The sequence below is a fragment of the Equus przewalskii genome, chromosome 17, assembly GCF_037783145.1.
Source record: "Equus przewalskii isolate Varuska chromosome 17, EquPr2, whole genome shotgun sequence".
Taxonomy (NCBI): Eukaryota; Metazoa; Chordata; class Mammalia; order Perissodactyla; family Equidae; genus Equus; species Equus przewalskii.
Genome location: NC_091847.1, coordinates 38,872,140 through 38,899,228, shown reverse-complemented (window position 1 = coordinate 38,899,228; position 27,089 = coordinate 38,872,140). Strand labels below are relative to the sequence as shown.

Genomic DNA, 27,089 nt, shown 5'->3' with positions numbered 1-27,089 from the left:
AGGCTCTGGGTGGGACAGTGGAGTTGTATTCATTAGGCTCCAGCTTCCTTAAATGTCACTTCACTGTTACTGCTCTCCGTTTCCACGTGCAGGTAAAGAGGGCTCTCTCTTGACATGGTTTCTGCTCTCCTAAAGTCCTGAATGAGGATGACTGTGAACTTGTCCAACAGTTAGTTATCTATGAGTAACATATGTGTATATACCAAGTTGGATGAATGAGTGGATGAGAAAACAGGACCTTCTGGCTTCTGGTGGCATCTCCACTTCAGACCACATTCACTAATCAGTGCAAAAGGAATCACCAAACAAAGCAAATTCTTCATTACTGTCACTGTCTCCTTTATGCTGCTTACACATCAATGGAATGAAACAAATACAATATAACCGGGACTTCTCCTGTTGAGCTGGGGGCGGGGGAGGAGGTGGAATAAGAGAATATTTATGGCAGGGAGAACCAAATTTAGATTTCTAACTTGAAAATACTTGAGGCCTAAATAACTCTAATCGTTATTTCTTAGTGCACAATGCTACATAATACTACTTCCTAAATGGAAATAACTTTATTCTTCTTTTGCCGACTATAAGGATATCATAACAATGCTTTATAACAATAATTTTTACAACTTAGAGGATTTCTAAGTGCTTTTATTCTCAAGTCTCACAATGCCCTTATATGCAATAGACAGGCAACTAATTACTCTTATCCCCAATCCCTATCACCCAAAAGATGACAGGCTTGGAAATACTATGTGGCCTAGAGTCACACAGCTAAGAAGTGGTTTTGCTTCAGCTAAGCAAGGCTTGCCTGACTCCTGGCAAGAGCACCAGCTCAGCAACTGGTGGCAGAATGGGGAGAGACAGACTCTCCTGCTAATTACTTATGAACTGTGTGACCATGAACAGATACTTAACCCATTTACACCTCAGTTCTCTCATATTTAAAATGAGATAATCCCCATAATTTCTCAATTACAGGGCAATGGGGAATTAGATGAGGTACACACACTGCCTGGCCCGCAGTAAGTGCTCAGTAAACACTAATTATTCTATCAACAAAATCCTACCTTGCCTCTCTGGTAAGGATAACTAGACGGGTAGAACTAGTCTAGTTTCTCAGGGTTGTTCTTCCTTGTTATGGACTTTTAATGCATTTCTTCTCAAAACTGGCTACATGGATCCTTTGTACTATTTAATTGTGTTTCATTTCTGTGTCATCTTTGAGTAAAGAACTGTTCCACAGGATTAAAATTTCTGGATATTCAAAGTTCATCCTTCAAATGTCAATTTATTTTCTAATTTCAAATACTCCTAAGGCATTATACTTTTTCCTGACTTGTTAAATAGAATATATAGAACACACACACTTTTCTTGATAATTGAGAGCATCACTATGGACCTTCACAACCACACGGAGACATCAGTAATCCCTGGGCCTGCCTTTCGGCTGTTCTGGCTCCTCCCCTGATGTAGGGATGTCAGCTGGTGCTCTCACCGTTCCTCTTCTAATTTTGATCTCCATTCTTTCTCCTTCCTGCCCTTTGGTCACTCTCCTCACTTTATCCCCACTCCCCACGCCTTAGCCAAATCTGCACATCTAAAACACAGTCTACAAAAATAAAAGATAACCAAATTACGTATTTTAAACTACAGTGAATAAGGTTGAGGGTGAAGGCCTAAAGAGAAAAATATAGGATATTTGTAGTTATTCAGAGACATTTTCATTGTAATTTTTAGTATTTTTCAAATGCTGAAGTTGCCAGTAGCGTGATATCCAAACAAATGCATGTGTGTGCATGCACATGGGTGTGCATAAGTGTGTGTGTGTGCTACATATGAAGGGACTGGGTACCTGGAGGGTAGCTGATATAGTCAAAATATTTTACTTTATAGTTTTGAGCATACAGACTAGAAAGGAGGAATATTTTTTAATTCAAAAGTTAAATATGATTTTGTGAAGAAATATTTGACCACGTGCCCGACACTATTCCAGGTAATGGGCATAAAAAGCTGAGTAAGAGACACCTTTCCTACTTTTATGGATGAAAATGTTTGAATTAGAAAACTGCTTTTTTTTCCCCTAAAAGGGGAATGTTTTAGTTGAGATTACAGTCTGAAGTTTACTCATTTCCAATTATAAATTGTAAAGGAAAAAGTTTTCAGGTAATGGGGGGGGGGAATCTGTGTTCAACATGCTTACAAGTGTAACTCTGGAGAGAAACCTGATATTATAAAAATATATTTAAATTTAAGACCCTGGGGTAGTACAATTATTTTTCCAAATGCAGGAACTGAGAAGTAAAGAAATAGAAATGAAACATTTAGGATCTCACAGAAACATTAATTATTCATACTGGGCATATTTAGCAATTTCCATTACTATATGTTGAGATGGGCATATTTAGCAATTTCCATTACTATATGTTGAGATGGTAATAGCATGAAAAGTTCAATACAAGCATTTTTTAAAAATTTAATTTCCACTACTACTTTATGAGATGGAAATCACATAAAAAGGTCAATACGAGGATTTTTAAAAAATTTTAAGCAAATTTACAGAATTTCAAAAATTGACATATTAAGGCTTAAAGGAGAGAGAAACTTAAAGAAGCATTTTAAAATAGAAATTTATTGAGAACACAATGAAATCAAATTTTATTCTATCTTCCATAGCACCTCTTTATTACAAATGTTAAATAGAGAAACAAAACCGTCTTCCAGAAAATATAAAAATTAATGTAATGACTCCGATTCTGGTCCTTTCTCAACCACCATGGAACATCCAGTACAGCTCAGCTGAGCCTACCACCAATCAAAAGGAGGATACAGTACGCAGGTAGAAAAGAGAGCAGAGGAGCAACAAGCCCAGGTGCCAGGGCACCCACACTCTTCCCAAGCAGACTGTGGCAGAAACTACTGGTTGTTAATAATCATTTTAGCTGAACTTATAGCTGCTCAGCTGGAGCCTGCATTCCTAGCTTCGGGGCAGCTTGCTGTGGCCATGTGACCAAGTTCTATGCCTGCGAGGAACCACACTCTCCAAAAGGAATGTGTATGTTCCCCGGCTCTTTACCCCTACCTGCTGGTGGAAGTGGGAGCTGCCTCAGACCCAGGGATGGCAACCACACGGCAAAGCTGCCTTGGCTAGCTCTGGACCACTACTCTCTGGAATGCTTTGTGAGAGAGAAATACACTTCCAGCTTGTTGAAGCCATGATTTTTTTTTTGGTCTTCTCCCCAAAGCCCCCACCCTCCCAGTACCTAGCTGTATATCCTAGTTGTAGGTCCTTCTAGTTCTGCTCTGTGGGATGCTGCCCCAGCATGGCTTGATGAGCGGTGCCACGTCCGGGCCCAGGATCCGAACCGGTGAAACCCTGGGCCGCCGAAGCAGAGTGCGTGAACTTAACCACTCGGGGGCAGCCCCTAAGCCATGATATTTTGATGTCTCATTGTTACAGCAGTTAAACTGAAGCCCAGTTAACACATATTCATGACAGAGCTGACTGGTTTTAGTGCCTAGCTGCCTCAACTCCTATTCTGAAGCTTAACAAGTATATTCTGAATGCCTTTACTGGGTTATAAGCATCTTGGATTATGCATCTGAAGGCTAACATCATGTTGTCTATTTCTCTGAAATTGTCTAATACAGGGCTGACTGGGGGAGGGGAGGGGCAGGAAAATGTAGTAAGTTTAAGCTGTAGGCTTTAGGGTCAGACAGACCCCTGGAACTGAATCCTTTGCCAGTCTTGGTTCTAACCAAATGCGTGAACTTGAGCAAGTCCAGTCATCCAACAACTATCAACTGAGTGCCTACTGTGCAGCAGGTTCCATTCTAGGAGCAAAGGCCTCTGCTATAGATAATGGTGTTTACATTCTGGCATACTTAAGTTTCACTAACTCTAAGCCTCAGCTTTCTCATCTGTAAAAAGGGGATAATGAAAGCAACAGACTTACAGGACTGTTGTGAGGATTACACAACGTGATATGTACAATGTGCTTACTAAGTTGCATGCACATCGGTACTCGATAAATATTAACCATAATTAACATCTGTCAATAATTCGTGCTTGGAGTATAGACACTCAATGCCAAAGCATCAGAGCACTATTTCTTAGCAGCCAGTAAGAAAAGCAAGCCTCGGACTGCTATGTCCAATCAATTTGGTATTCATTTTATTTGTAATGTCTTATCTTTTCTTATCTCTGCCACCTGCTTGATAGGAATTCTAGACATGTCTTATAGACCAATAAGGGCTTACCGAACACAATATATTATAGAGCACTTGGAGCCTAATATTAAAAATTGAAAATATTAAAAACTTTGAAGAAATTCCTCTTCATAAAGTTATTTAAGTAAATGAATGGATTCTTTTCAATATGATGGTTTGGGAATCTTCTTCAAGGGGGTCAGAATAGAACAGTAGCCACCTCTCTATGATGGTTTTAGTATCTGGAGCACACCAGATTGCTTCAGCATATCATCCTGTTCTATGAATCACAACCTGCCACTTCCACCCAGCCGCAGCTCACATGCTCAAAACAAGTTAATAGCCTCTCAGATCCAGCAGAGGCTCTTTCAAAATAATTATACCACATTATTTTAGACTGCAGAATGTTCACATGCATTTCAGGTAAAGAGGTGTCCTAAGGCAGGTTCTAACAGGGAAAAAGGGGGATTTTCTCAACTCACTAAACAAAATTAGAAGATTGGGAATTACAGATTTTTGGTAGATGAAGATGAAAAACAAATATAATGCTCTGCAGGAAATACAGAGCTGCAGAGTAGACAGTACTCCATACTGAGGGGGTGGGAGTTTCATTTTGCTATAGCAGTTTCAGAGGCAATTAGATTTGAATGCCAGCTTTATCACTAAAAAAACAAAGGAAGAGAAATCTTCAATATTCATGAAACACCTGAGATAGCTCTGCTTCTAAATAGGGACTTGACCATCTATCAAGTACCAAGCACTTTCAACATATGACCTACAACCTATAGATTGGGTATTATTACTATAATTTTACAGAGGAGGAAACAGGCTATGAAAGGTTAAGGGGTTTGCCCAATATCATAAAGTTATTTGTACGAGTCTGGATTTGAATCCAGGTCAGCTCGCCCTTAATGCCTAATTCTCTCCACCATACGAAGATGAATTTCAAAACTACTGAATTCTTCAGAAGAGTACAGTGAAACATTCTAAGAGTTCACTGATGAGTTAGGATTATCAGATTATTACTATAAATAATAAAGAGAGTAACATTTTAAAACATCCACTGAGGAGCAGTGATGTCCCCAAGACAAAATGAAGCCTTCAAGGCTCCATGTGCCTCTTGTAGAGGGTCGCAGGGGCTGGCTGGCTATGAGGACACTCTGGGTGATGGACTGCTCCTGACCAGCCTACCCACAGCACCTCCAGAGCATTCAGCTGAAGGAATGGAAGGGAGCTGTGCTTCTGGGCCCAGTGCTCCTTGTTGGCAGTCCCCCCCACCTGGCTCTCAGGTAGACATGTGACATTTTTCTGAGCTGTCAATGTGCTTGCGCTTACAACTTGCCAGTGCTAGTCTGCTATGGGAATCAAAACCTTTACTGGTAAACATGGTTTCCTCGAGATATTTAAAACCTATTTAAGGCAGTCAAAATGTTAGCTAAAACGGCCACAGAATAGCAAAGTGGATCTAGAGCCAACTTTATGGCCAATCTACTCTATTTTATCATGAATTTCTGGTCTGCCCTGGATAAAGGACTCTGAAGCTGGGACATTGCTCTTCAGATACAAGAACTGTACTGGAAACAGCTCCATATTTTTTGCATGGTTCTAGTCATAAAATAAGACAGTCCTAATTACTACATTTACCTTCCTCTGTGTAGGAATATATCATAAGGGAACATTTAGAGTATACTGATGTGAGCTCTGCCAGTTGAGATAAATCAGTCAGAGTGATTACAATTGGCTTTGGATTGCATCCAGGTTACGGAAGGCAAGAACAGATGAGGGGTATGCGCCATCACAGCAGTGACAAACTCTCAACTTCTTTGTATTTCTTCAGGCTTAGACATGACACAATAAGACTACATTTTCAATGAAATGTTGCTGGAAGCATTTAAAAGCTAGAAAATATAATTATGTCAGTACAGATGCCACCCCCACCCCTCAAAACAAGAGATATGACATCATTTCAAGACGCAGTCTGCTGTCACTAGACAGTTGGGATGGAGGGGCTGAGGTCTGCACAAACAGAAGCCAAAATGTGGTGCAGTCCTGGTCAAGATACAAGGACCACCATTTCACTTTAGAAACAAACATTTATTTTTGAATAAATCTCTTTTGACTACTAATTTTGTACAGAATTGATTTTTCTAATAGCAAGGGAAAATGATCAGGTATAAGCTATCATACACATGTCATGAGAAAACTATTTTGTTTTACTTTGGATATCCCCACCCACTCTGTTTTGGGGGTAGGAGGCTTCTTACTTCCTCCCTCGCCTCTCCTAGGTAATTAACGTGAGTTTGACATGCACTAGGATATTTGTATTTTGCTCCCTACCTATTTTCTATGAACAAGCAAACATTTTCAACACACATGTATTCAACAAGTACTGACAACTGATTAGTACCAGACACTATTCTAAACTCTGGAATATAGTGGAAAGCATCCTTGGAGTTTATGTCCTGGAGTGGGGTGGTCCAAAAAATGGGTATTGGACATATGTCTCTGCATCTTCCTTCTCTTACTTAATGACACTTTGTAGAAGTCCCTCCAAGACAACTAGTAAAGATATATCTGAGGAATCTTTCAAAGAGATTTATGAATATACTCTGTAAAGATATCTGTGAAGAGCTGGATTTGCAGGATTACATTAAGATGACACAACTCTTTTTTTTCTTCTTCAAGGAAGATTGGCTCTGAGCTAACATCTGTGCCAATTTTCCTCCATTTCATGTGGGATGCTGCCACAGTGTGGCCTGATGTGGAGTGCTAGGACCGCGCCTGGGATCCAAACCTGTGAACTCCAGGCCCCCAAAGCGAAGCGGAGCATGCAAACTTAACCACTATGCCAAGGGGCCGGCCCCAAGATGGCACAACTCTTATCTCCATCCATCCATCCATCCAGTGATCCATCCACCAATGTCATCAGCATGATAGCATAAGGGCCCTTAGGCACGTAACTGCTACCTGGTCCTTTGGCTGGAACCCCTTCCATGGCCAAGTCATAGCCTGGGTCCCCACCTTTGAGTATTCCTCAGTCTGGATCCAGGTGCCTTCTAAGTGGCCCTGGGCTAGAACATGCTGCTTCCACAACCTTTCTATATATCATCTCAAGAATAACAACTGTGGTGAATGTTGATCGAGTACTTATAATTTTAGTAAGATTGGAACCATCATCCTTATTTTACAAATGAGGACACAGGAGTATCCACCCAAAGTAACTTGCACAAGTTTACATGGTATAGCCAGGGGTAGAGGTGAAAGCACTGTCTCATGGTACCCTTCTGGATCTGAAGGCTGCTATCACAGTCATGCTAAATTTTCCATTTCAACCATGATTCATCTGACAAGTTTTCCACATCTTGCATCCTATATAAACTTCTTTTCTTTCCTTCTCTGTCAACCTTAGTCTATAGTAACTTTTTATCACCATTTTTATGAAGACTTCTTTCCTCCTCAGTCATGTAATTTTGTGATTTTAGAATTTTTATTAAGCATTACATGCTTTTTGTAAGAAATTTGGAAAATACAAGGGGAAAAGCATCTGAAGATAACCTACTCAACATTTAGGAATGTCTCCTATTTTACAAATGAGTGCATATGTATGTGTGCAAATATATATAAATATGCATTTCTACAGAATTCTATACATATGGTTAGATGCCTTATCTTTTCATTTGTATTGTGAACTTTTCCCCACATCATTAAAAGTTGTGTAAAAATGTGATTTTTAACAGCTATGTAAAGCCCATCATATATACATTATGTACTATTACGTAACCATTCTACCTGTATTGGACAATCAGGTGGTTGTCACTTTTTAGATATTATAAACATCACTATGATTAATATCTTTGTTTAACATTTAATATTTCCTTAGACTGGATCCCTAGAATTAGAATTACTGGACCAAAAATAGAACCATTTTTAAGGCCTATTACTATAGATCATTAAAGTGCTTTCCAAAATAGTCACGCTAATTTACTCTCACCAATATTGCATGAAATTGCCAACATCACTACACTCACATTGTTTTATCTTTGATTTAACTGTTGCTCATAAGACAGGCATATATATTCTCATGGTTTTAATTTGCATTTCTGTGATTATTAGTGAGGTAAGAACCTTAGTTCTTACGCATATTGGTCATTTATATCCCTTCTTTTGCCAGTTGTCAATTAACATCAAATACCCCTTTACCAGTTATTGGTTTTCCTTACTCATGTGTAATTACTCTGCACAGATTGCATTCATTTTGTTTCTCCTCCAATAGGTATCTGGTAAACTCCTGTTGCTTATCTTGTCCCAATGGTAAGGACACAATTCTTATCCTACACAGCATGGAAAAACTTTGGGAATTTTCTTATAAGACTTCTTCTAAGTGACTATACATCTTAACTAAAATCATATTACCAACACCAATATTGTAAGTACAATTAAAACGAGCACTCATAGGTCCAAGAAAGATGATAAGATGTATAGAAATTTGTTTTGCAAACTGCTCAAACTGTTGGTTTCTTTCTTTTTTTTGTCTTTGCAAATCAATAAGCCAACAAACCATGACTCAAGTTATTCAATGTAAGTTTATAGGCTGCAAAACATCTTAAGTGTTGGGGGAATGAAAAATGCCACTAAATTCCTAAACTAAACTCAGCATTGAGTGGGCATTCTCCCTGTGGAATGTCTAAAACATGTAAACAGTTTAGCCACTATTATCTAGAGTGAATCAGAATAGTACCAATGGCCAATATTAACAGTCACCAAACACAATAACACATCCATGTGAATTACTGGAAGGAGTACATAGCTTGTGGACCATACAAAGCAGGAGAGCACAGGAGAAGAACTATAAAACCTAACTGATAACATGTAATAATCCTTGACTCCTGGTTTGAAATCATAATCAATCATAATCAAGCAAGAACAGATGCATTAGTTTATTTCATACCATGAATTTCTCATTCTTGAGTCTGAAATTTGATTACTCTCTGAAGGGAACACATTTTTAATTATCAAAAAATCGGGTATAAGAGTGAACATATTTCAGAAACCTCTAAATGTCTGACAATATCCTTTTAATCCTTCATACATTAAAGCCAATTTAGTTGGGTATAAAACTCCTGGATTACAAGCATTTTTCCTTCAACACTCTAAACACATAGTTCTGTGCTCTTCTGGTATCTACTGTTTCACCAAAGCTAGATACCAGTCTGATTTTATCTTTTGCAGACAAACTCTTTCTTTTTTATGGACTCTCATAGAGTTTTTTCTGCTTTATCTTTGTAAATATAAAATTTTGTCAAGGTTATTTCTAGACAGGTCTCTTTTCTGTAGGTGACATCTGGAATACGATGACCACTTCAGTCTATACACTCAGGGTTTTATTATCTGCTTAGACAAACAGTTCTTAAATCACATTTAAAGATTGCTTCTGTTCTAGCTACTCTAAAATCCTTCTCAAGAACACCCACAATGCTTATGTTAGATTCATTTTCCAGAGTCTCCATGTCTAGTAACATTTATCATATACTTTTTGTTCTTTTCCTCCATATTCCAAGATAACTTCTCAAATAATCTCGTCACTACCAATGATTCAATTTTCCTCTGTATCCTTTCTTATCTCTATTGACTCCATTGCAGATTTTAATTGTTTAGTAAGCATCTCTGTAATATAACTGCCTGGATATGAATCCCAGATTCCCTACTTACTAACCATGTAAGTTTGGGCAAGTTATTCAACTTTGCCGATTTCAGTTTCCCCATCTGTAAATAGGGGTAATAATCATAACTATCTGCATAATTCAGGGTTTTTAATTATAAGCAACAGAAAACACCCTGGCCAAGTCAAGATCTAAAAACAATTTACTGAAATAATTTTCCCACCAACTTTACTAAGTTGGGAAAACGCCAAGTGACAAAGAAATTTGGATCAGATGTTCAGTGGCCAAAATGCTGACAGGTTTTCAGAGCATTAACTCATAAAGTTCTGATAAAGAATACAGGAGATCTGCCATGTAAAGCACCTAGCACGATGCCTGACACACAATAAGTAATAATAAATGTTAGCTATCAGTATCCTGATGGATTTGTATTCCATTGAGTTCACTGACTCTTATTTCGTACTGACAATGACAACATCTCTTCTACATCTTTCATTTGTTTCCTGTAGTAGTAGTGGTGGGGGTGGTAACAAGAGAAAAGATAGCAATCTGGTTGTATCAAAAAGCAGCAGGCCCAGTAAAGCAATGCAGAGTCTTTGTCATCACAATGGCAGACCTAGCCTAGATGATCCACTGACCATTCTTCTCAATCCTGTTCTACTGGCCTTATAGTAGGAGAACTTCTCTCTAACTCTGATAATAGGGTGAGGGCCTTCATGGGTTTTAACATGAAATCAAAAGAAGTTTTATCAAGGGTTAGGAAATTAAAAAAAAAAAAATTCAACCAAGTAAAACAGTTTCACATCAATCAAATACATTTTCTCTCTTCTGTAGGGCAGATCAAATAAGCTAACAGCATTCTGTTCAGTACCCATAGCTATACAAACATAAGTTTCACATTCTTATCTACAAATCACCAAATCGTCTAATCCATCAGCTTAGAATAATGCCAACAGCAGCAATTACTAACATATATTTTGCACAAAATAATTTAATAAGAATTCACTTTTTCATTATACTTTGCTAACTGAAATATAAGAAAAATCAAGATCCTGCTGTTAACCACTTACATTATAGGAAAAACTCAATATTCACCTTATGAAGAAACAAATGAGAAAATGGTGCAATGGGAAAACCCCAATAGACTTCCCCACTTCCAACAGTTATAGCTTTAAGTAAGAAATATATGAGGTAACTAAAGTCATGAATGAAAAAAGGAGGTGCCAACTGACTCCATACTTGGGCAACACAGGCTTACTCTTTATTTCAATAAAACAATTTATGAAAATAATTTGCAAAGGGGAGAAGTGATAGTTTATGCAGTAGCTAAGGACCTTGATCTTGATTTAGGCTTTGGGAATAATTTTAGGAAAACTTGCAAATTAGATATACGCCTGTTAGGGTAGATGATACTGCACGACGACAGTTTTCTGATATCATGCTGCTTTATAGGAATTTTCATATGTAAAAGTCTACAAGGTAAAATACAAATTAAATAGTCTTTATATTGAAATGCCTTGAACACCAATTTTTTTTTTCTGCTTTGTCTCCCCAACCCACCCCTCCCCGTACACGGTTGTATATCTTAGTTGCATGTCCTTCTAGTTGTGGGATGTGGGACGCCGCCTCAACGTGGCCTGACAAGCGGTGCCATGTCTGCACCCAGGATCCGAACCCTGGGCCACCGCAGCAGAGCACGTGAACTTAACCACTTGGCCATGGAGCCAGCCCCTTGAACTCCAATTTTTAAAGGAAGATTAAATTTTCTTTCCAGAGCCAAGAGATTTATAAATGATTTATATGGAATTTAATTGCGTAACATGCATTTGTCTTCAAGTTCAAATAATGCGTTCTTTCAATTTGCTTGCAGACTGTTTCTATTATGTGCAATCCCTATATTATTAAGATTTGCGTGCACAATAACTTTTAAAATTCTATAAGCTAAGACACAGATCTGTCATTGAACTACTTGAAAACAACCTTACATTTTAAACGATTTTTCTTAGGAATGCCTAAAACAAAATAATCATAACCTAAACTACTTTGCTGAGGTGCAAGCAGATCTGATCACTTTGGAAACAATACATTCATAAAATATAATCAGATGCAGTAAGACCATATGGACCCATTTCTACAAAAGTAACAAAAACGGCAATTTAGAAATTGAGCATGAAGATAGACTGTTTTGCTACAGCTGTAGAGTAACTTCAGGGTTATACCTGAGGGGAAAAGTACGTTTCTGAAATATTTTTCTCTCCAGAAGTGATTCTAAAAAGAAAAATGATCATGCAGCACAGAGAATTCAATGCTGAATGATCCTGTCATCCATTTAATCTCACCAACTCAGCAGTCACTCATTTCAAATTTCATAGCATAAAGTTTGTGTGTACAGGGGAAAAATTATTCCATATATTCATAATTTAGCTCTGAACAGAAACTGCGAACTGAGTTATTCAAGCGAAAAGGAAATTATTTTAAACATGTAAAGTCAGGGCTGCCTTTAAGTGTTAATAAAGGAAAGATTCTATTACTTTCAAATGTAAAGAAAAGGTAACGTTAATTCAATGGTAAAAAATTACAGTTAAAAATGCCTAAGTCAACAAATTTACATAAAACTGATATAATACAATCCATATCTATAGCTTGTTTAAATACAAAAAGGGACAAAGTACACATGTTCTTGGATCTTGTGGCTCCAATTAATGAATATTCATAATGTGCCAATTACTGCACATAAAAGTATACAACACGGTTTGTGCCTCTGCATTCTTCTGAGGGCAGAAACTGTATGAAACAGATCATCTTTGCAGGTCTCCTTACCCTTCCTGGACAGAGCGCTTTGTTCTCAGCAGGCTTTCAATCAATATTTTTTATTTAGCTAAAAGCAAGCATAAGCTAACTACAGGGTCACAGTGAGCATTTTTACATTCTTAGTTCATTAACCTAATAACTATTTTGGGACACCTACTATGTGTTCCATGTCTGCATATGTGACCTACTTATGTGTGAACAGACAATCTTTTTCAATTCTTGGAATTTAAGAGCTCTCCAACAAACAAAACAAAACAGAACTACAGCTTCAATATATCTAAAAAGATGTCTCCAACTGAATCGAATAGAACAAATACTCAGTTATTCAGAATATATTCGTGGAACATGCAAGATTGAGGAACTTTGCTAACAGGTCAAGCTCATCATTCATCAGACTATCACAAAATGTATACACTCATTGTTAGCTAACTTGGTGATTAATTTTTTATGTTGCTAAGGACAATTTTTTTTGTACATTCAAATACTGAACAAACCTGTTGGCCATACTCTTATAGTCTTTTTTTGCTAAGGAACATTTGCCCTGACCATCCATTGCCAATTTTCTTCTCTTTTGTTTTTCTTTTTGCTTGAGGAAGATTAGCCCTGAGCTAACATCTGTGCCAATCTTCTTCTATTTTTTCTTTTTGAGGGACATTAGCCCTGAGCTAACATCTGCTGCCAATCCTCCTCTTTTTTGCTGAGGAAGACTGGCTCTGTGCTAACATCCTTGCCCATCTTCCTCTACTTTATATGTGGGATGCCTGCCACAGCATGTCTTGCCAAGCGGTGTGTAGGTATGCACCCAGGATCCGAACCAGCGAACCTCAGACTGCTGAAGCAGAACATGCGAACTTAACTGTTGCGCCACCTGGCTGGCCCCATCAATCTTCCTCTGTTTTGTATGTGGGTCCCCTCCACAGCACAGCTTGACAAGAGGAATAGGTCCACGCCTAGGATTTGAACCTGTGAACCCAGGTTGCCGAAGCAGAGCGCGTGGAACTTTAGCCATCTAGCCATGAGGCCAGCCCCCTCTGTTGTATTCTATAACCACAGAGATTCCTGAAGAGGGGGGTACCCAACATCAACACACGGAGGAGATATGTGACATTTTGACCACAAACATGCAACTTCGGAGGACTGATCTCCTGAGAACCACATATCAGGATGCAAAATTCTTGAATCTAGGCCAAATAGTGTCACAAGAGCTCTACCACTTGACCTCATTTTGAACCACACTTCTATAATATTAAGAAGCTAAAGCTGCAAAGTTTGATGATCCCAAGAAATCACTAAGAAAAGATCCAATCTTACCTTGCGTTTGATGAGGCAGTTCAGGCATGGAACATACACTATACATTACACAAGAATTACAACTGCCAGGATAACTCAGTTACCAACAGGAAAAATTACTAAGTTGCTAATAAGAAAAATACAAAGTTTTAGGCATTGCACTTATAGCATGGTGCTATTAGCTAAGCTACAAACTATGCTTGTTTACAGCCGAAATAATAATTCTGTCTTCTGCATGTGGTTGAGGTGTGTCAGAGAGAACTATTTCATTGTAAATAAACTTAGGGGCCAAATAAAAGGAAGTTGCAAAGGCAGGTGCAGAAGAGTTGAGCTGATTCAGTTTCAGAGGAATAAAGTAAATAACTGTACTGGAATTTGTTCAGTTCTGGGCATTCTGCCATACAGGAAGGGTGTGTAATTACTGAAGCTAACACATCCATGTAAAAATGAAGTAATATCAATAGGGCACAGTAGGGCTCCAAATTTCCTTATTTTATCTTAAAAAATTAAGGAACTCTAATGACTCTCATATTACTCTTTGATATTTAAGTATGAGTTAAGTTAATATGGACACACTGAAGGGAGGACTGTAATTTTCACAAAAGTCAGAAAATACTATCTTGAAAGGCGGTGTTCTCTTTGAGAGCCTCACAAGTGAAGAACACTGCAATTTTCACTCATCAAAGATAACAAAAGAAGTACACATAGTACCTAATTTAGGACTTTACCAGAATAAGAGTAGTACACATAAAATTAGCACGTTACCAAATCTATTCTTTGCTTACCATATCATGCTATCTGGACTGGCCTCAACCCATACCTGGATTCCAAACTTCTTAAATCATAAACCAAAAATAAGACAGCGTGGTTTGTAGGAGAACAATGGTATAGAAGTTAGTGTTGCTGAGCACAGCCAAGTTCAAACAGAGATCTCAATTACTGAAGCAACTTCATGACTGAAGATGAAAGAGTGTAATAAATATTATATGTGTGATTTTACAAAATCCAAATCAACTTGCGTCCTATACAGAACTATGAAATATACTTGTTAACCCTATCCATGATTGGCCATATAGTCATATGGTCTCCTAAAGAGTGTTTCTACAATCCAAGATCATATCCTATCAATTATAAGACTACAATAAACTCTCCCAGTTGGTGGTAATAGCCTGCACATGGCCCTTGGCTCACTGCTTCCTTTGTGCCTGTGAAGTTAGCATGGTGACATATCTACTGAAACTTCAGGGAGTGGCAGCAAAGTTCTGGATGAGCAGCCAATGTCTTAAAAAATTCCGGTTCTTCTGCATCCGAAAGTTTGCTGTCCATTTGAATGACAAATCAATCAGTTTAGTCTAAGGTTTTCATAGGAGGAGGCGGGGCCCTTTGAGGGCACCACACTTGGCCATATTCTTTATCTTGCTATGTGTAAGATATTAAGCTAGGAACTAGATCATTCTTAAATTTGCCAGATATTTGAAAACTATCAGGATACCAAAAAATTCCTCATTTCCAACATCTGCATTCATCCTGGACTCCTGGATTCTCATTAGGAGTTGAGTTGAACAGCAGAACCTGGCAAATGATGATCCTGATTACAGCCAGCCAGTGGCTTATGTTCAACCAATACTTCCTGTAATTTCAGATTCTAGTCCAAGGATCACATTACTTCATTATTCCCATGAGTTGACTTTTTTATTTCTCTTATAGCATGATCCTTAACTGAAAGACATTTCTTTAGTGGTTACCTATACCACCTGGTATATATGATGCTGGGGATATTTTGTGAATATCACCAATGTAACCACATCCTTTTATTCCCTACACTTAATTTTCAACTAAGTTGGACAGATGGGAGATGAAATTTACAACACCTATGCCATTATTTGACCATCAATATAAAGTAAGATTTTAGTTAGCTCCATGTAGAGATCAGATTTAATTCCTAGATCGAGGTGGACAGATGCAATTCAAATTGTATTAAGGACAAGGATATACAGCTGGGTAACTAGTTTTCTAGGTGCTGTTGGTGAGAGTCTCTTGCTTAGTAATGTTCCTATGAATATGGCTACAGGTCCCATTATTTTCATAAAACAGCCAGCTGGTGACGAAGGAATCTGATAGCCAGTATTATTCATCTGCTCCCTTCTTGAACAATTATTTATGCAGGTCTAATATATTCAAGGGGCTGGGGAAGGAGCAGCCTGTAGCATGGGTGTGAAACATGTATAAACATGGCTCTGGCCTGAGGTAGCCAATTATATAACCCAAAGGAGCACAAGGTAAGACTGGTATAAAGCGCTAAAGGAGGCCAGGAGAGCAGTTTGACTTCAGGATGGGGTGAACATGGCTTCATGAAAAGGTAGCACTTGAACAGAAGTGGGTTCCTTCTTCTTCTCTGTCAAAGGGCAAGGACTTTTTCTGTAACTGCACAGGTATGCATCTAGGTGACGGACACCAATGTGAAAGGTTATCACTTTACAAAAGAGAGAGAATGCGAATCTCAGCATTTTGTCAAGGAATAAGGGAACAGCTTCTGGCTTCTAGATCCCAGGGAAAGCATGGCCCAGTAGAGGAAGATATAATTGTTTTTATGACATCCTAAGTCTAATTTCAGATATCAACACACTAGTGATTTGTTAACAAGACTGCTCCGGTTGCCTGCCATTTCCTTCCCTACTACTGACCGTGAATTGCCCAGGGGGAACATGGATGAGGTATTTTAGTGGCTTGGATGCACTTTACTCAAGAACTCAGACTTTCCGTCTCAAAATTCAGGTGTATATTATTAAAAGATATTACTTTCCAATTCTTTAACCAAGTGCCTTAACATTATGTTTGGGGTTGCAACAAATAAATGTGTTAACAAAATTTATTTTCAAATGCTCTATTTCCTATAATATATATATATATATATATATATATATATATATAAAGCTGTTCTAATTTGTGAGACGAGTGTGATGAAGTTTTAGAAGTTTAATGTCATGCAGAAGTAAAATACTGTCACAACATAATCATGCCTCAATATTCAGAAAGATTTTTTTGTTTTCATGTCAATGGCCAAAGGAAAGCTCACTGAATCCCTACACATACTTAAAAGTAGAATCACTAGCTCCTCCTAAGAAGCGCCTTTTCAGAGGCGGCCTGGTGGTGTAGCGGTTGGGTTCGTGCATGCCGCTTCAGCAGCGTGGGGTTCATGGGTTCGGATCCCGGGTGCAGACCTACACACTGTTCAACAAGCCATGCTGTGGCACTGTCCCACATGCAAAACAGAGGAAGACTGGCACAGATGTTAGCTCAGCAAGAATCCTTTTCAAGCAAAAAGAGGAAGACTGGCGACAGATGTTAGCTCAGGGCCAATCTTCCTTACCAAAAAAAAAAAAAGGAGAGCCTTTTTGTAAGCATTTCACATATGTTAATATCCTCGATAACTATTACTATCCCCATTTTGCAGATGAGAAACTGAGGCACAGAGAGGTTAGGAAATTTTCCTAAGATGATACAGTAAGTAGTGGAGGCAGGATGGGAATCCAGGCCATCTATCCAACTGCACTGAGGGGTCTCTGCCTTCTGTACTGTAATGAAACATCCTGCCTAGGACATGGCTGCCACCAAAAAAGGTCTCTTCTTTGAGATCAGTGGAGCTGATACCATCACTCCATGGTTATTAATGATGTGTGGTAGTGAGGCTTCTTTTTTTTTTTTAATAATTATATATCCCACCCAAGAATATTGCTCTTTCATTACAAAACATGATCAAGGACATAACCTAACATTAACTACTCCATTTGAGTCTAACACAACTGAGAATGTCACATTCTGACTAGTATTTTAAAATCAAATATATAAGGTGAACAGTAATTAGCTTTCTTATTCCTGTCTAACTTTTCTGTGCTCTGTCTCATCAGGCAGATGATAGGGAATGACAAATTTCCGAAAAGTCCTAAGAAATTCTTTCTTTTCTTTTCTTTTCTTTTTGTGAGGAAGACTGGCCCTGAGCTAACATCTGTGTCCATCTTCCTCTATTTTATATGTGGGATGCCTGCCAGAGCATGGCTTGGTAAACTGTGCGTAGGTCTGCGCCTGGGATCCAAACTGGAGAACCTTGGGCCACCGAAGCAAAGCATGTGATCCTAACAGCTACGTCACCCAGCTGGCCCCATAAAAGTCCTAAGAAAGTTTTACTCCAACAGTAGAGAAATTAGAGTATCTTGCCTGGTGCCACCAAACCACACGGGAGCTAGAGTCAGCTGTTTAAAATCAGGTGAGCATCTTTGAACAAGAGATAGATATGGTGTCCTCGGCTGAATGATTGAAATGCTGAGTACTGAGCACTGATAGACAATTTTAACAAAAATTAAGGATGAAAACTGCAAATGTATATTAATGGATTCAAATTCTTAGGATATCAAAGAAGCAAAGAACAGAGTATATCCTCCCAGTAAATAAACAATCTGGGAGATACATGATAATTTTTCTAATAAAGAACAAATACCTGTATTTTTTGGCTACCTTGAGAAACCAGAACCCTTTTTGCTATCTCCAACAAAATATCTATTCAGAACACCTTTAACTGCCAAAAGATAATCTTTTGAAGTCATCTGAGGCTATTAAGGAATTCCTGTGCCAAAATCATGATAGGTTTCCAATTTTCTTCAACAAGCAGGGCATCTGGTATCAAGGTGCATCACCAAACCCAGCACACGCTAAGAGCAAAACACAGTACAGGCTAAGAGCCCCAAACAAATCAGGGCTGCTCATTCTACAGCTCCTGGGGCTAATGCTGACAACTATGAAGGGCTATAAGAAGAGTCCTTTTTTCCTCCTTAAAGGTGAGAGCAGCTTAGATAATCTATAGTTTAGTGGAAAATGAAAATGACGACAATTTTCTTGTGTCTTCTCAAATTCTTAGTTTGCAGAATGTTTAAAAACTTCAAATTTCAGTGAGAAATGGAAAATATTTTGACATCTTGCTACTAGAACAAGTTGTGAAATCATTTTTCTTGAAGACACAGCTCTAATGTCATATAGTTCTGGAATACTCTTTCATACCAGATGCCTTCAAGTTACAGCAAACAGTAAAATAATGAGGTACTCCTTTACTCTTTGTCATCATTTATCATTTGAATTGCTGATACTGATTTTTAAAAGTATATTCCAGCAAACACACATCTAAGTTTATATCTCATGAGAAAAAAAAGGACCCAGTGATTTAATCATAAGATTAAAAACATTTTTTAGTATTAGATTATCTCCAACAGAATAACCCTCACAGAGGGCACAGACATTTTTTTGTTGTTTTATTTTTGAGGGAGGAAGCAGAAAACAAAACTACCCCTGGAGCTTTAAATTTACATTCACCTTATTAAGCTTTTAAATCTTAAGAAATTAAATTCAGGAATTCCAATTTCTCTAAGCACAACAGATAAGATCTAATTAAGAAGGCTGCTTGGGCTTGAAGGATAAATAGTATTAAGGACCTTAAAAAAATCAACATAAACATGACATTGAAGCAAACTGGCACAGTGTGACAAGTTTTAGAACACTAGCTCACAGAATGAATATACTTTGATTCAGACAAACACAACAAAAAAAGCCTTTATCCAAAAATCACAGAGACAATCCTACATAAAACCTATGTTAAAATGTTCAACATATCTAAAGATATTACAGGCCTCAAGTTGCCAGAGTCCTGATGGAAAAATCAGCGATGTGCAATGTGCTTTACAAAGCTTTGCGTGCATGCACACACTCTGCAATGTGGGCAAGACAGACACCGATCACCATCAATATTGTCCTTACTTGCAGACGCACAAGTATCCTGCATGTTCCGATTCTGACTGGCACCTGGAGCAGCTCTACATGCCAGTCATCCCAATGTACTCAGGGATGTAAACACCTTATAATTAGAAAACGTGAAGGCGTCAACGACATTAGACAAATTTAAAACATATCCAAAGATTAATTTTCAAAGGCATTGAAGAAATAATTAATTGCAAATTCAAGTAAGAGGATGTACCTGCTCCTTCACGGAAGCTAGAATAGTGGTGGCTGTGGTCTCGGGTTCCATGCCTGGGCCAGTGGCGGCAGCTTCCTGGCGGGTCTGTGGTTGCCCCTCCTCCACCAATGAGGCCTGCTCAGGAGCTGGCATTCCTCCTGCAATCAAGCAGGCAAAGGGTTAACACTTTCTCATGGGCTCAGGCAGGGGCTGAGGATTTGCAGATGGTTCCCACAAAGTACTATAGACTTCTACACACAATGATCACAACTCTTACAGCCATTTGATCTCTAAAAGGAAACCTGTAGGGCTAAAAGTATAGCTGATACTACCAAATAATAATAGAAAAACCCAATAAAATAATAATGACAATAATAAATACTAAGAAAATATTTAAACAACATCATAGTAGAAAATGACATGAAAAGGGTTGGGGAGGAGGGCTCTTAATTAAAAATATACCAAAGACAATAAAGTTATTAGAAGCTTGTTAAATTGCTGAATTTTCTAATTAGATAACCAGTAAGTAAATATGATTATCTTATTAAGAAACAAATACCCTAGATTGCTACAAGGGTCAGTTTTCAAAGAAGTATATACACAAGAATACACCTACAGATGTGCAAATGCTTTAACAGTTACACAAGAGGCTTATGTAACAGGAAAAAAAAGAGTTTAAAACTTAAAGCAGGCTTGAAAATAAACAAAAGTCTACTGCATTTAAAAGAAATGCAAGGCATTAGTAACAGTAACAAGGATACCTTTGGTGGAGTATTACAGATAATTTTGTTTCCTTAGAGGAATCTGATTATCCAAAGATGATGATGGCTATGGAGATGGTGTTGAAAAGACAATCTGTTTTTCAGGCCTGTAGCTTGTGACAGAAGAACGGGTTCTTGGCAGGAGATGGGGGGCCTAAGGTAACACACACTGCAAGCAGCGTGTTCGCCAGGAGACTCAATGACCTGATATGATATGGACTTTTGACAAATTTGAAAAAGATGGAGAAAAGATCCCCACCTAAAACGTAAATATTTTAATGACTTGTTTACATGTCTGCCTCTCCGACTGTCTCGTTGAAAGCACCATCTATCATACCATGAGACTAGCTTAGTGCCTGGAATATATAATAGATACTCCATTATTGTTTGCTGAATAAACGAATATATGAATGAAGGATTGACCATCTTTTCCATGTCTCATTCCAGTCATTAGGCAAACCTCACCAAGTGCTATGATGCTCATGACACCTTATTTGTTCAATATGTTACTCTGTATACTTGTATGTGGACACCTGAGATCCTAAGTACTCTTCTTGACATTCTTTACAGTTTTCTCCCAAAAATTACTCAACTGTTGTATTTCAATTTCTTATCAACTTCCACAATGTTCAGTTCTGTAGTATAATCTGGGGATTTTTTCCCCATTCCCTCAACATCCAATAGCAGCTTGCTGTTTATTTCTAATATCATAATCTGTAAGACAAGGGAAGACGGGCATACCACCGGAGCCTCCATCTCATTCCTCACTCTCCTGACTTCCACAGTAGTGAAGACGAGTTTAGGTTCTAGGTTTCTACCAGTGGTTGCTTTATTAACAGGCAGAAACGGACAATGGGTCTTACAAGTTTGTGCATCTTCCCCAGATGCCAGCTTCACGAAGAGTCCTCAGCCTGCTCTAGCAGGTGAATTCTCTGTCTCCCATTTCCATGGTGCCCCAGGCTTGGGTGGACCCTCATCTGCAAGGAGAAGCAACTCCCCAAGTTAGAGGAAGAGGAACTTCAGACTTGAATGAGTCTAGGACAAAAACCTAAGTGTCCTTGGGTAAGTTACCACCTCACTGAGCCCCACTTTCCTCACTCATAAACACGGACTTACTAATTCTTTATACAACACAATGGAATAATTCTATGGCAATCTTCATTTTTCAGTATTTTTCAGGGGTGTGCTTATTGAGATATAAAATATGCTTAAAATATCAACAACTGGATTAAAATATCCATTTCTATATTTACCAAGTGCTCATTAAAGACAAGATATGAGGTCTACGAAGAAAAAAATGCCACACATAAAGATTTTAGACTAGCATTTAAGCCAAGTAAAGATATGAAAGTATTCTATGCCATTGAAAAACTACACACCTTAAAATAAGCAGATGGTTGCAAAGAACAGAAATGTTACTATGCAACAGTGAGACAAATAATGCCAAGAATCAAAAATTTTAAATGTCAAGAGTATAATATCATGAAATAACCAGTATAAGAAAAAGAGAAGCAAAAATTCAGTGAACAAACAGAATTTGAGAAAAGGAGAAATAGAAACATCGCTGGGGAAGTAATTATTTATTAATTCTTCATTATAAATAGAAGGAGGTGTACTGTTTAGAGAGAGACATAGAATCTTATTGTCATTATATTACATCATTGTGAGTGTACCATACTTAATTTCACACTTAATTTATTTGATGACCCTGACTGTCCAGGATCAATGCTATCAGATGAACATTTTCTGAAGACCACTCTGCCCAGTAATGGCTCATCATCTAGCTGAGGCAGCATAATATGAATCAGATCAAGGCAAAGTATAGCAAGATTCAAGTGATGGAATACCAACACTAAAATTGATATAAGAGGTTGTGAAGAGCTCACAGATTTGTAAAAGAAACTACTACTCAGCAGGAGAGGAGATTTTCACTGGCAGGGATGATGTTTTTATTCTCTGATTCCTCAAAGACTAGGAGAGACATTTCAGGCAATTGCTAACACCCACAGGATGAAGAATGACGACCACGGTACCCAGGCATAACTAAGGGTGAGACACTTCCCCATCCCTCATCTCTGGAACAGTCCCAAAATAACACAACCAACATGAGGCAGAGGAGGGATGCCACAAAACTGACAAGTTACAATCCTATTAAGATTTCCTGACCATTTTCTTGTAGTCCTCGTAACAGTTCAACGAGTTGGAGGAATCAAGCTCTAAGACTAGAGTCACAGGATGATGTTATTACTTTTTCCTACTAGCAAAGAAAAAAGCAAGGAGAAATCTGAGAAATCAGGCCTCATGCTTCCCTGAATCACTTCGACTTGAGGCGATCACATCCTAGGAACCTGAGAAAACTTACAAATAGGTTGCTGAACATTTTGGAGCTTTCTGGAGAATCACCGAGAATGGAAGAGGCGTCAAAAAACTGGAAGTAGGAAAATGCCACTGCTGTTTTTTGGAAAGAAGAAAGTAGACTCTCTTCACGTTACAAACTAGAGAGCTAGACTTAGATCTTAGGTGAGATTCTTAAAAGGATTTTATCCAAGAGATGATTTGTGAGAACCAAAAGGGGGCACTTCAAAGAAAAGTCACGTAAAATGATCTAATTTCTGTCTCTGGCAGCATAACCACGGAAATGTGTCTAGACTCCAGTGAGGCATGTGTGATATTAGAATTCTCCCATATTATAATAGGCATAATAGAAATGGGGCTGGCACAAGGACAACTGCTGACTCTCACCATTGGTAAATAGCTGAACGAAACATATCATCCTAGAGAGGTTCCTAATGTAATGCCAGAGAGCTCTGATCTTGACACAATCCTAACCAAAAACTTTAGCCATAACGTAAATAATAATATATAAGGCGTGCTCAAGTTCTTTGACGACTAAGAACACTACCTTATCAGATAACAAAATGAAAATATGAAAAACATTGCTACCCTAGTAATGAGTTGTCTCTATGGGCTAAAAACAACAGGGATAAATGTAGGGTCTTGTATTTAGATTAGTGCAGCAGCACACCGGGAAAAAGATTTAGGCACTTTAGGTTCAAGAGCAAAATGAGGAAACCATGAATGAGACAAGGCTGCCCCAAACCCAAGGTGAGGTTATGCTATATTGATATCAGCATTTAAGATGCTAGGAAGAGGGGGACAAGTGAGTATGCACCTCTCCCTCAGGCTCCTTGGGACATATCCACTTTCAGTTATAATGGGTCCGCTAACAGGAACGGACACAAGTGTATCCATTCAAAAGAGGATGAGTAGGATGGTGAAGGGATTCAGTCATTCAGTCATATTTCCAGGCACAGGAATGGGGACAAAATAAGAAAGGCCCTGCTCCTTACGAGCTCATATTTTAGTTGGGGACACAGGAAGAACAGTTACTAGAACAAGAAGAGAAAGTTTGACCTGAAGAAGAGAAGGACTATGCAGATAAGCAGATGTCTACAAACCTCTGAAGGACTGTGAAGGACAGCAAATTTAGACTTTTTAGGTTATGCTCCCGAGAGCTAGACCAAAAACTAAAGGCTTTGTAACCAACTTCTATTAGCCTATATTATTGTCTTTATACATTGAATCAAACTTGGCTAATGGTTATATTGCTTTTAATCAAATTAAAGGTTGAAGGCATGAGGGCAAAACTCAGGCAGGTCTTTCCTTTTGAGCAAACGGTCAAATGTGCAAAATTTCAAGAACTGATTGCCTTTAAAAGTGGTATCTTCCCCATCACAAGAGGTCTTTAATCACAGCTCAGATGACCGAGTAGCAGGAATGGTACAGAAGCGATCCTGCACTGGGTTTGTGTTAAAAATAGGAAACAAAGTTCTCTGACTCTTGAGGCTGACACAAAGATAAGACAAATTCTACATTCTGAATTGATGTGAGTGTTCCTCAGGAGTTTTCAGAACGCTGTCTATCGTATCACGCCTCTCTCTAAAAAGGCACCTGAAGGCCAGGAAGCTGTGCTCTTCCTGAGGGCATGACGAATACTGGAAACAGCGCTGACTGCTCCCCTCTGGCTGTGCAAAGCTCAGAGATGAGTCTGCAACCAACTCTTACAAGTGTGTTCTCATTTTATCCCAGCCTTCACTTACCGAACTTCCTCTTTACCTGGGTCTATTTTTATCATTCTGTTCAACTCAGAACTCATTCTTCTGAGCCTTGTAGAAACACTTTTTGGAAGGCTGACTCTGTGTTTTAACTATAATCTCTATTGAACACAAAGAAGCTTTTATGTGAAACTGTTAGTACAACTGTGTGTGTATCTCAATCTTACAGTGAACGATCATTGTTTGATAGGAAGTTTTTCTGCTCAAGCGTGCAGGCCACATACATTCTAGTGTGATTATTTAAGCTTGAGGCTGTGGATGTAATATATGAAGGCTACAGATGTAACATACGGCTACGGATGCAGTGTATGGGCACAACCTATGATTCAATATCTATAATCCCTCTTACTATAGATGATACTAATCTACAAAATCATCTCTGTGCTAAATCTCTCTGGGATAGAAGATCAACTAGATACCGCATTTTCCCCCATTTACTCATTTCTTCTCTCTTTACTGATACTTTTTGGTCACAGTGTACTAAGTATACTTTATTTCATCTTATCCAGTGAAATAAGTTGGACTCTACATATTTTTTCTCTTTTCTTTTGCATTAGCAATCTGGACACCTCAGCAACTCAACTATCGGATAGATGCCAAAATGTACTCCCAAGTGATGATTCCCATTGTGTGTGTAACTCATCAGCAGCCTGTGTGATATTTACCATTGTTTTACGTCCTTGCCAAAATTTGATATTTTGAACCCTCAGACCTCATGACCTCATTTTGAACACTCAGAAAATTCTACGAAGATTGATGACAACCATTTCAAAACTGATAAAATAAGAATGCCTAAGAACAAATAAAGAAAAATAACAAAGGACAGAAAATAAGAATGACTATTTCAATTTGATTCAAAGTAAGATATTAATAATATAGGATAATAAAAGTTTGTTAAGTATTAGATGAACAAACTATTATAACAGTAAAAATTTAAAAAATTACTGACTATCCTATGTAGCAAATATAAGTTTCTTTGCTTTACTTATAATGAAACTGGAACAAGTATTACAGAAGAAAAGAATGAAGTATTGGGAAATTAGGAATACGCTTCAAAAGTAAAACACCTTCAGGACCATATGGAACCTATTCTAGAATCCTAAAAGGAGTAATAGATAAAAGTTTTCAGTTACAGTTTGAAAATATCCTGGAAATAAGAAGTATTACCAAAATCTGCAACTGTCTGGGAAGCTTAGAGATAGATATATCCTAAACTTCTAATCAGACTATTTATCCACAAAATTAAAATTTCTTGGCAAGAATTTGTTTAGAAGGGAACTATAAGCCAAACAGCATAGCAATTCTAGAGAATAAACTACATACAGTAGTTAAGTGTTTTGACTTATGGATTTATTTTTACAACTAAAAGATGAATGCAAAATAACCTGATATAAAAATAAGCAAAAGGTATGACTAGGCCTTTCAGAAAAGTGGAAATCTAGGTGGCCAATAATGAGGTGCTCAACCTCATTAGCAATTAGAAAAATGTAAATTCATACCACAATGAGCTATCAGGACACAACTACCAGAATGGCAAAACATTTATCAATATCAAATTTTGGCAAGGACGTAAAACAATGGTAAATATCACACAGGCTGCTGATGAGTTACACACACAATGGGAATCATCACTTGGGAGTACATTTTGGCATCTATCCAGTTGAGTTGCTGATACATATATTCCATAGCCCAGTAATGCCATTCCTGATTTAGAGACATTCTTGCACACAAACACCTGGAGAGACATTTAAGTATGGTCGTGGTAACACTCTTTGTGAAAGCCATGAACTGCAAAAAACCCAAATGACAATTAACAGTGGAATGGATAAATACACTGTGGTAAATTCATGTAACGTATTTCACCTATAGCAATGAGGAAAAAAAAAAGAACAGAATGACTCTCACGAGCATAACGTTGAATAAAGGAAGCAAGTCACAAAAGAATACAACATTAGAATTCCATTTATGTAAAGTTTAAAAAATAGGCAAGATAAAACCGATTGTGAGGGATGCACACATAAGTACCAAAGGAAGTATCAGCAAAGTCAGAGGAGCGGTTACCTTTGCAGGGAAGGAGGGGGCTGTGATCTCAGAGGACTACAGGAAGAACTTTTGGGGTGCTGGCCTGGCATGGACAGTCACTAATGGATGTATTTGCTTTTTAATGTTTTTTAATTGCAAACACATTTTATGCATTCTTCTATAGTTATTTTTCCATGAAAAAGGAAAAATAATAAAGCAGAACAAACAT

General features: G+C 38.1%; 1 protein-coding gene across 49 annotated transcripts in view; it reads right to left on the bottom strand.

Moving 5' to 3' along the window:
• Nucleotides 1-27,089, bottom strand: part of PKP4 (plakophilin 4) — a 228,283-nt gene that overhangs the window by 136,826 nt on the left and 64,368 nt on the right. For 40 of the 49 annotated variants that reach the window (XM_070579857.1, XM_070579834.1, XM_070579853.1 and 37 more), the window contains exon 2: nt 19,984-20,120. In XM_070579857.1, the coding sequence (XP_070435958.1) occupies nt 19,984-20,115 (132 nt within the window). In that variant the 5' untranslated portion in view covers nt 20,116-20,120. Of the gene's footprint in view, nt 1-19,766; nt 19,864-19,983; nt 20,121-27,089 lie in introns of all 49 variants that reach the window. The other 9 variants (XM_070579868.1, XM_070579864.1, XM_070579875.1 and 6 more) reach the window with 1 other exon arrangement.